Here is an 11,380-nt window from a genome sequence, read left to right as displayed (position 1 = left end):
TATTATATAAAAAAAATACGCGAGCGTAATTACGAAGAAGTCTAGAGTTTTACTTATTACGCGAATTATTATATATATAAATAAAGATAAAAGCTCGAATTAAGAGAAAATAAATAATATCGAAATTAAATAAAATATAAATATTAAAAATAATTTTATTATATATATTAATAATTAAGTAGATTTTATTTTTTAAATTATTTAAGAGTATAATATAAAATTTAATAATAAGCGTTATTATAGTTTAGATATAATAATATTAATACGCTAATTAATAAATATCGAATTATTATAAAAATCTTAAAATATTAAACGCGATTATATTTAGAAGATAAAATTATAAATCTTTATTTATATATAATTAATCTAGCGTATAATAATAAAAAGCTTACTATAAAAGCTATATTATTTAAATTAATATTTTAATCTTAATTATTATTATCGCTATTATACGAGTAATATAAAATTATCTTTTATTCAAATATATTTAATTCTTAATTTTAATTATTATTATAAATATTATTAATTCGTTCTAGAATTATTAAATATACTTTTATATACTTTCTATATTTAATCTTTTTTTTATATATCGTAAAAAGGCGATTTAAAGAAATATAGCTTATTATATTAAGCTATAATACTTTTAAGAGAATATTAAGAAATATATTAACTTTCTTAGATTAACGATTTAATAAAAAGGCTATAATTATAATATATATAATTTTATATTAAATAGCGATATTAAAAATACGTAATAGATATATAAAATTATCGTTAATAACTTTAATTATAAAGTATCGGCGGATTTCGCGCGACTAATATTAGAAGAAAATAAATTTTTCTTATTATTAGTAAATATAGCTCGCTTTCTTTTATATATATAAAATAATAAAATATAATTTTATTTAATTTTATATCTTATTAATTTAATGTAATTATTAATTAGAATAATAATTAGAATAATTACTTCTAAATATAAAAATCTTAATTAAGATATCTTATATATATATTATTTTATAATATAATATTATAAATATATTATATTATAAAATATTTTATTAAGATCTTATATTATATTAGATATAAGATTATATAAATCTTAATAACTTATATTATATTAGAGTATAATATAATAGATTAATATCTTATATTATATTATACCTTTTCGACTAGTAATAAAAATTCGAGATATCGAGATATCGTTTATTTAATTCTATATTCTTTACGTAATTCGTAATAGAAGTATAATATAAGTTTTAATAAATACTATTAATAAAAATACTCGACTAATAAGATATAATCTCTATATCTTTTTTATCGAAGTTTTTTAAATTAGCTAATATAAGAGATTATTACTTCTTTTATTAGAATTAATATAGATATAATATTAATATAAGTAAGATAGAATAAGAATAATAAGGCTATCGAATTATATATATAGAAAGAAGATATAATATAGTAGAGGATATCTTCGTTAAGGCTCGCTAGCTATAAAGCTAAGTAATATATTAAGAATACGCTTATAATACTACCTTTCTTCTTTATTAAATTATATCCTATAATTAATAAGTAAAAAGATAGAAAAATAAATATATATGCACGCTTAACGTCTAAAAAATAGTAAAAGTAGTAAAGAAATAATCGTATTCGAGAACCTCAATATCGTATCTTTCTTTATAAGAGATATTGGAGACGATAGTAGCTTTTTATATTTACGCTATAGCGACGTCGCTAGTCGAGATATAGATGTATATAAAAAGCCTAGCCGAGAGGAAATTAATATAATATAGCGAAAACTATATCTATGGGCGTAGGGGTAAATAATAATAATTTCCGAATTCGTATTTAAGCGGATGAGATATCTGTGAAATAATGCGATATAATTAGTTAAGGGCTTTCGAATCGAATCGAGCCGTAGGCGCTAAAACTCTAAATTAATATTAGATGATTCTGGTGTGAGTTTCTTTATAGAGTGTTATATAGTCGATATCGATGAGGGCTATCGATGAGAACAGTGAGGCCTATAGGTAACGTACTATGGCTTCGAAGAATACTTAAGTATTCGTTAATAAGGGAAGCCTACTTGATAGGCTTGATATAAAGTTATTATTAAACAATATAGGCTTAAGAAATCGATTCGCGAATATAAAAAAATGAGGCTATAGTGAAGATATCGAATAATTTTAATTTGACTGAAAACGCGATATTTAAGATATTGCCGAGTCGCTTATAGAAAGTCCTAGCAACTAAACTCGTATACTTCGTCGAAATTTATATCGAGTTCGATGTATTTATTATACTTTTATATATAAGTCTAATTCTTATCTATAAGATCCTCTGTCTTAATAAGATTTAAACTCTCTATATTAAAAGTAAGACGAGTTATAATTAAGTATTTACTCTTCTTTACGTTAGCCTCGACCTTTACTTTTATATATTACTTCGCGAATCTTTTAATCTTCTTTTCGATAAATTCCTTAATAGATTATTAATATTAAAGCTATATTTTTATAATATATTTCTTTAATTTAGATATAATTTAATTTCTTATTAATAGATTAATTAAGTTATATAAACGAAGTTTTAATTTCTTTTATATATCGTTTATTAGATTATTATTTCTAAGAAGACTAAGACTATTATTCTTAAAATCATATTCGATATATTTAATAAGATTATCGTAGAATTTAAGAAATAATTAATTTTCTTAGCTCATTTTATTATAAGTATATTAATAGATTATTCTAAGAATAAATAAGAGTATCTTATATACGTTACTTAAATAATTTAGAAGATTATCGACTATAGAGTATAAGCGATATCGTTATCTAATAGATATATATTAATTAACTTTTCCTTTAAGTCTCGCTATAACGTAGATAATTTTAAAAGTATTAGTAGGGAAATAATTACTATTATAGATAAGCTTATCTTAGATTCTTATTTTCTAATTATTAAATAATATTAAATTAGTATCTATAAAGATAGATAAATCTAATAATCTTAGACTAAGTAACTATCTAATTTACGATTATCGATTTACTCTAAATATCTTAAAATCTTATAAAGTAAGTAATAATGGTGGGGATAAGGGCGGAATAGAGATTCTAGGCGAGTTTTGATCTTACGTCTTCTATTATTATTCTAATATCTTCTCTTAATTAATAAATCGCTAATAAAGATTCTTAGTAGATAGAGAGCGCTATATACGTAATATATAGAGTTATAGCGAATTTGAAGGTAAGTATCTTCTATATAGATCGTTATATATGAGATAAGACTAGCTATAGTATATAGATAATCGGCGATGCGGAGGGATATATCTTGGTATTAATATAGGTGAGGTTAAGTCGGAATTTATGATGTATTGAATGTAGATAAGAACGGAGCGGAGAAGATAGGCGTAAAAATGGCGATTTTGGCTGGGCTTCCCCGTCGAGGGTTACTGCAAATATCGATAGAATGAAGAGATCTCTAGAACTTCGGTACTGTGAAGGTGTATGCGAGTCGAGAAAGGTGGTAGATCTCTGTGTTGAGTGTTGATATTTGGCTGTGACGCCTGAAATACTCGTTTCTTGACCGATTAAGTCGCTGTAAAGACTATGAGTACTCTGAATAATATCCTTTCGAATGGTAGAAAGTCCGCCGGAGGTCTGTTAGTTGGTGATAGATTTTTTGCGGGGAACGAAGTAGAGAAGAATTTCTTATATTCGATGTAGGAAACTCGTTTTTTAATAGATTAGACTATTATTAATAATATAGATTATCTAATATAGATTCTTTCGAATAATATAGGTGGTTTATGATTTATATATATAGTAAGGCTTCTATATAATAGAAATACCCAGCGTTTTCTTTATTAGACTCGATCGCTTACTTCGAGTAGAAAGTAAAAAAACCCGTTAGTTCTCTTCGCCGGGCCGGGGGGTATATAAAGAAGTCTTATTATAATGTTAGGACTAGCATAGATACGATATTAGTATAGATGAGATAGATAGAATAATAAGACTATCGAACTATATATATGAGAAGAAGATATAATATAATAGGGGATACCTTCGTTAAGGCTCGCTAGTTATAGGGCTAAGTAATATATTAAGAGTACGCTCGTAACATCTTTAACTATTATTCTTTATATTTTAAGTCTTACTTAAATTTTTTATTTTCTTTAATAAGATTTATAGTATTAATATAATATCTATTATATAAACCTCGAAGTCTATTATTAATTTCTTATTTATAAAATAATTAATTATTATTATTATTTAGCTAGATATTAATTATTAATATCTTTATCTTAGTTTAAGCGATATTATAATTAAATTCTTTATTTTATTATTAAAGTATCTTAATATTATAATTAATAGTTTAAAAGTTTTTTATTAATATCTTTAATTTATTATATTAAGTATTAGAAGTTTTAATAGCATTTTTTATAAAATTCTATAAGTTAATAATAAAGATAAAGATTATAATTAACTCTTCTTCGATAATATTTATAAGTTATACTTCGATATAACTTAAATTAGATTTAATAGTATATCTTCTAATAATAGAACGCTTTCTCTTACGTCGTGCGGATGATCTAGCTTTATTAATATTTAGAATCTTCTTATTAAAGTTTTTAAGTTTTTCTAAATAATAATATATTTATAACTTATTTATAATAATTTAACTTTAAATATTATTTAAATTTAAAATTAAGAAATTTATAGCTAATATTAAGCTAATAAAAGTATAAAGAAGATTTAATCTAAGATTTATTTCTTTTAATATATTAAAAGTATTTTTTTTAAATTCTTATTTAATTTAATTAGATTAATCTTTATATAAGTGAAAGGTTTTCTTTTAAATAATCTTTTAAGTAGTAAGCTTCTTTAGCTATAGCTATTAACTTTTTAATAATATACTCTCTTTTTAGCTATATATTTAGTATAACTAGTAAATAAATTACTATCGCTTTAGAAGAAAGATAGATAATATTATATTAGAAACTTAATAATATATATAATAACTCTATATTATAATATAAAGAGAATACTATCTATATAGAATTATTATAAGTATATAGACTTTATAGTAAGATAGAAAGATCGAAAGGCCTTAATATATTAAGCTTAATTAAGTTATAATATAAGTAAGATTAATAAGATTATTAAAATCGTAATAGATATTCTCAAATTACGAATTAAAATTATTAGAGATATTTAATTTTTTATTTAAAGGCTACGTTAATAGATTATTAATTTATAATAGATTAAATAGATATTACTATTAGCTAAAAATAATAAATTTTATTATCTATTATATTAAGAGCTATTATATCTATAAGAGATTTAAAACTTATAGAGAGAGTAAATAAGATCTTCTTAAATCTCTTTTTATTCTCGAATAATATTAATAAGATATTTTTATTAACTTTATTATATTATTATCTATCTATCTTAAATATAAATACTTTTATTAATATATTATAATAATTATAAATAAACTTAATAAAAAGAAGAAATTTATTCTTTTAGACTTCTTAAAAGTAAAGATAGTAATTTAAGTCTTTATCAAATTTATATAATAAGAGAAAGAATATTTATTTATTATTATCTCGAATCGAGATATTTAATTTATAGTATATTTCTAAAGAAGACTATATAAAAGAATTAAGATTAAATTTAAACTCTTTATTATATTTTATCTCGAAATTAATAAATAGATAGAGAATACTAACGCTATCTTAAAGTAATATTTTAAAATTTATATTAATTATAATTAAGATAATTAAATAAATTTATTATTAATAGTAAAGTTCGAAGTAAACTTCGATAAAAACGCCTTATTAGATATATTATTATTTCTTTTTATTAAAGAATATATTCCTTACTCGAGAATAGAATTCTTTATCTCTTAAAATTAATTCGCTAATTAAAAAGTAAAGAGAGATATTAAATTAATTAATAGATTTATTAAGAAGATAGATATTATAAGAAATTATTTAAAAAGTTAATTTAAATAATTATAAGCTTTATAAAAGAAATAAGCTAATTATTATTAGCTTTCTATATTAAAATTTAGAGTTAAAGATATAGTTATACTTAATAAAAGAAATATTAAAATTATATATTCTAATAAATTATTAAATTATAAAAATTTCGAATTATTTAAAATTATTAAGACTTTAAATAATTTCGCTTATAAATTAAAACTCTTAATTTTTATAAATAATATTTACTCTATCTTTTATTTATAATTATTATATTTTAATAATAATAACTTACTATTAAAATAGATTAAGTTTTTATTATTTTCTATCGATATTAATAAAGAAGATAAAATTTATAATATTAAAAAAATAATCTAATCTAAATTAGATAAATAAAAAAATAATCTCTTAATTAGTAAGAGAGAATATCTAATATATAAAATTAGATATAAAGATCTTAAGATCGAGAAAAATCTATTCTAATAACTATTTATAAATATAATAAAATATTCGAATTTAATAGCAGATTTTTATTATTATTATCTCGAGATTATTAATCTTTATTTATTATTTAAAAGACCTTCGAAATAGTTTTTTCTATTAGCGCTATTAATCTATAGTAATTATATTAATTTATAAAAAAATCTTAATATCGTAATAAAATATTAAATTAATATATCTAAGAATATTACTTTATATATATCTAGATATACTTTTTATAAAATCGATATTTACTATATAGTAATTATCGTTAAAGCTCTAAAATTAAAGAAAGAAATAATATTACGATTTTAATAATCTTATAATCTTATTTATATTATAGCCTAATTAGGCTTAGCGTGCTAAGGCCTTTCGGTCTTTCTATCTTATTATGAAGTCTATACTTATAATAATCCTATATAGATAGTATTCTCTTTATACTACAATACAGAGTTACCACACACATTATTGAGTCCCTGACAAGCGCGTATTGATGCCAAATCAGTCCACCTGGGATTACGTCCGCGGTTCTCGAGTACTTGATGCGGTAAATTGGTCCAAAACCGGGGAAATGGGTGCTGAATCCTAGCCTGACATTGCATGTTTCCGCCCTCAGGTTCATTGGCGTACGGACTTGGGAATCCGTAACCCCCGCTCGTTGAAGCTTCACTGTGTTTCAAACGCTGAGGACGTGGAGTTCAACGTCCGGCACTGCGGCCAGACATCCTGTTCCTCGAGTCTACGAGACTAATGTCTTACAGAGGCTATTGAAACGACGTCACTTTTGTCGCATCATCTTGCTCCTTCTCCTTCGTTTCAGCCTTCGGCACCTGCTCTTGCTCACCGCTGCCCGCAACAGGCTCTGTTTTCTCCGTTTCACTCTTCGGCGCCTGCGCCTGCTCACTGCTGCTTCCCACAGTACTATCTTCCCCCCCCCCGGGCCGCCCCCCGGTCCGAGTCCCTAGCCTCGGCGTCGTACCGCGACTACTCCGCTCGCTTATCACCAATTCACGTACCATCTCGCTACGTTTCCGCGCCTCGCTCATGTCTTTTGCCTCATCCCATTCCAAAATAGGATCCCTGAAGTGAGGCGCGGATCCTAATCACCGCCAGGCATGCACTCTTGACTTCGCCCTCATCTCCAGGCACGTCTTTCCGATTACCAAAAATACTACTTCAACTTTCCCCCTCTGATTAACATGTCTGTGATCCAATAGGGCCTGCCTATGGTGATGTCATCGGACTCGACTCATATTTTGTCGCCGACTGCAAGGAAGGGGAGTCGCTATCAGTATGTTGGGTGAGATGATGATTGTGGATTGCAACTGCCCTGTCTTCGGGATCCTCATCGAGAGAGGGAGTCGAAGTTCGAGACACTGAGAATTAAGTCGCTAGTAATGGAGGAGCCGGCTTTTTGCTTTCTTTGCGTCAGGTTGTGATGGAGTTAAGTTGGAAGAAAGCTCGACGGTGCTGGGGAAGCACCGTGTTCTGTGTCCGCTGAGTTCGGAAGTCACCCTGTCTTTCACGCCGTGTAGACCTGTAGATTGACAAAGCACATGTTTCGGGTGATTTCTCGTTAGCAGATGGGTCGTCTTGAGCGTTCTCGCGCCATCCAGATTATTGTCGGGGATTGTAGGATCCTCCCTCTCCCAAGAAGGCCGCCATTCACAGCTGCCTCTGTTCTCGAATCACAATGATAATCAAGTAACCGCACCCCTTTCTTCGATCTGACTTGGTTTCCAATACATGTTGTTGGGTGGCCGAATTACTCTGTCCAAGACGTAGTCCCTGCCTATTGCAGTGGTTCGATCACTCCACTGGTAGCCATAGGCAAAGAGCGTCAAGGAAACACAGGGAAGATCCCATCATCCGCGACGACAAGAGCCAGTGCACAAATCAAAAGTATGAGAAGAGCTCTGCGTTTGTTCTGGCTGTGATGCTGGCCCCACGGTATATACTGCGTGTCAGTTGAGAGCTGTGTCTGCGTAGTCGGCAGTATCAATGAACGACGTTGTTTTTAAATGCGCAAATGCACAATACTGATAGTGGATGGCTCGCCTCGCAGAGAATGTTACGTCTCAAGAAGATATCGAGGAAGCAACTGGACGATTCCCTCTTCGAGACAAGCGTAGCTTTATCTCAAAGTTTAAAATTTTCTCGATTATGCCTTGATGACCTCAGTGTCAAAGTCTAAATCTTCTCGATTATGCCTGGGTGACCTCAATGTCAAAAGTCTTATCCTAACCGGTGATCCGAATGTATGTGAATTATAGGACGGCAATGGCGGCAAGATGCTCCGGCAAGGGGCTACTTTATCATTGCGTCAGAGCAGGATAATGATGGTGTCTCTCACTCGGTCGAATTGCACTGTTCGAGAAATCTGCTCTGTACCCACGATCTACACTGGCACCGTCGAAATCTATAGAGATATCTACTCGTACACCCTCTCAATACCGCAACAATGAGCACGTCATACAAGTTTCAAGGATGGCTAGGTTTCGACCCCAGCTCCGTCAAGGGTAACATGAAATGGCAGGGCTACGAGCCCAAGACGTGGGAGGAGACCGACGTCGATATCAAGATCACGCATTGTGGCATCTGTGGCAGTGATCTACACACTCTTCGCAGTGGCTGGGCTCCAACAATTTACCCATGCTGTGTTGGGTATGTCGTCGCCTCCAAAGGATTGAGCTGCATTGGCTAAGTCGCAACAGGCATGAGGTCGTTGGCACAGCGGTCAAGGTCGGCAGCAAGGCTGAGAGGGGCATTAAGTAAGATCGAAGAACATTCCACATTGGCCTTGGTCATGGTGCTAATTCAATACACAGAGTTGGTGACCGTGTTGGCGTTGGCGCTCAATCGTCCTCCTGCCTCAAGCCAGATTGTGAGGAATGCGCGAGCGGTATGGAGAACCACTGCATGAACATGGTCGGCACCTACAATGGAAAATACGATGACGGCAGCAAATCGTACGGTGGATACTCGGATTACTGCAGGGCACCGTCACACTTCGTCTTGAAGATCCCTGATGCCATCCCATCTGAAGAAGCAGCGCCTATGCTCTGCGGTGGTATCACGGTCTTCTCACCCTTGAAGAAGAACGGGTGTGGGCCGGGCAAGAAGGTTGGCATTGTTGGTGTTGGTGGACTAGGCCACTTCGGAATTCTCTATGCTAAGGTACTATCAACTGTTCTGTTGAAGACGGAGAATCGACTAAGCTGCCTTAGGCCCTCGGAGCTGATAGCGTCACCGCCATAAGCCGGTCGGCTGCGAAGAAGGAGGATGCGATGAAGATTGGAGCCGAGAAGTACATCGCAACAAACGATGACAAAGACTGGGCCACCCACCACGCTCGCTCGCTAGATCTCATTGTCAGCACGGTCTCCTCGCCCAACATGCCACTCGAACAATATCTGATGCTTCTCCGCACCAATGGAACATTTATCCAGGTCGGCGCGCCCGAAGATAGATTGCCAGCTTTTAATGCCTTCTCGCTGATTGCAAAGGGCTGCAAGATCGGCGGGAGCGCGATTGGTGCACCGCATGAGATAGAGGAGATGTTGGAGTTGACGGCGAAGAAAGGCGTCAAGCCTTGGATTCAGAAGAGGCCGATGAAGGATGCGAACGAGGCGGTGGTAGATATGGATGCGGGAAAGGCGAGGTATCGCTATGTGTTGGTCAACGAGGCCCATGCTTAAGATACAGGCAGCCTCCCCTCAGGAGATAGATACGATTATCATCCATAAACAAGTCACATGAATCAAATCCTGCCAATTGGAAAGACAGATGAAGTTCAGATCTGACATTACGGACTCGAACAGCACCACGACTAATACTCCTACTATTCACCATGAGACTGCGATCCTGCAAGGTTTGATCCTCGACCTCGGACGAGACGGCACCGTAACCACGACATCTCCACCGCTCGACCGTCGCAATCGGCCGCCGTCCATCCATCCATCAGCCCCACCCCAAAATATAGACCAGAAGACCCCATGGCAGGTGCGCAAGAAACGGTGGCCCAAGGGAAAAGCCATGCGTGTTTGGAACCAAAATCCCAGGTACAGACAGGCACGTTGGCCCCAAGTCGTCGGCGTCCAACCCAACTAACTGACTCACTTGCCGCTCTACCAACGGCTCTGGGCCCCACCAATTTAGCCACGTCGAAATGGTGGCGTGTGAGAGTGTGCAGCTCCGGAGCTTCGGGCCCCCTCCCGGGCGAGATACCCGGACCGAGGATGACCTGCCCATGACGGATGGGTTGGGGGGGGGACCTCCTCCCTAGTCTCAGCTTGGCCCTACCGGCCTTGAGATAGGTCTGAGTAGGAAACCCTACCAAGACCTATTTTTTTAATATGTGCTGGGGCGCGGGCTTCCCAGTAGTGAAAAGCTTGCCGAGTACTGGTTTTTGACTATATTTGATTCTTAGGGAGACCCCCTAAAACCCCTCGGACCCTTCGGGGGGCTCTTTAAGGGCTCTTCGAGAGCTTGTATCGGAGGGGCTGTTAAAGTAAGCTCGAAATTTGATTATTTTAGTGATATTTGATTAATTTCGAGCTTGCTTTGATAGCCCCTTCGATATAAGCTCTCGGAGAGCTCTTAAAAAGCTTCGAAGGGCTTAAGAGATTTTAAGTAGTTTAACCCTAAGAATCGAGAGAGAGATATTATATTTCACTGAGAATCGAGAGAGATGCTGTAATTTATTTGATATACTTAGGGGGAGATTCTCTGAAACCCCTCTAACCCTTCGGGGGCTCTTCGAGAGCTCTTCGAGGGCTTCTGTCGAAGAGGCTCTTCTCGTAAGCTCGATAATTTAAATAAAAATCTTAGTTCTTAATATATCTTTACGAATACTTTATTAAATCTTATCTACGCTATACTATTTAAAAGCCTTTAATTAACTCTATAACTCTACGTATTTAG

At 32.3% G+C, this 11,380-nt stretch overlaps 1 protein-coding gene across 1 annotated transcript; it reads left to right on the top strand.

The window, feature by feature from the left end:
• Window positions 1–8,918: 8,918 nt before the first annotated feature.
• Window positions 8,919–10,155, top strand: HO133_009238 (uncharacterized protein; the record flags this gene model as incomplete). Its single annotated transcript, XM_037300099.1, has 4 exons — window positions 8,919–9,121; window positions 9,172–9,228; window positions 9,286–9,634; window positions 9,685–10,155. The coding sequence occupies 4 exons, from the start codon at window positions 8,919–8,921 to the stop codon at window positions 10,153–10,155; spliced, it is 1,080 nt and encodes a 359-aa protein (XP_037154925.1).
• Between the last annotated feature and the right edge of the window lie 1,225 nt (window positions 10,156–11,380).

This window comes from Letharia lupina (genome assembly GCF_014066315.1).
Source record: "Letharia lupina isolate WasteWater1 chromosome Unknown contig_6, whole genome shotgun sequence".
NCBI lineage: Eukaryota > Fungi > Ascomycota > Lecanoromycetes > Lecanorales > Parmeliaceae > Letharia > Letharia lupina.
This window is presented reverse-complemented; position numbering and strand designations above follow the sequence as displayed.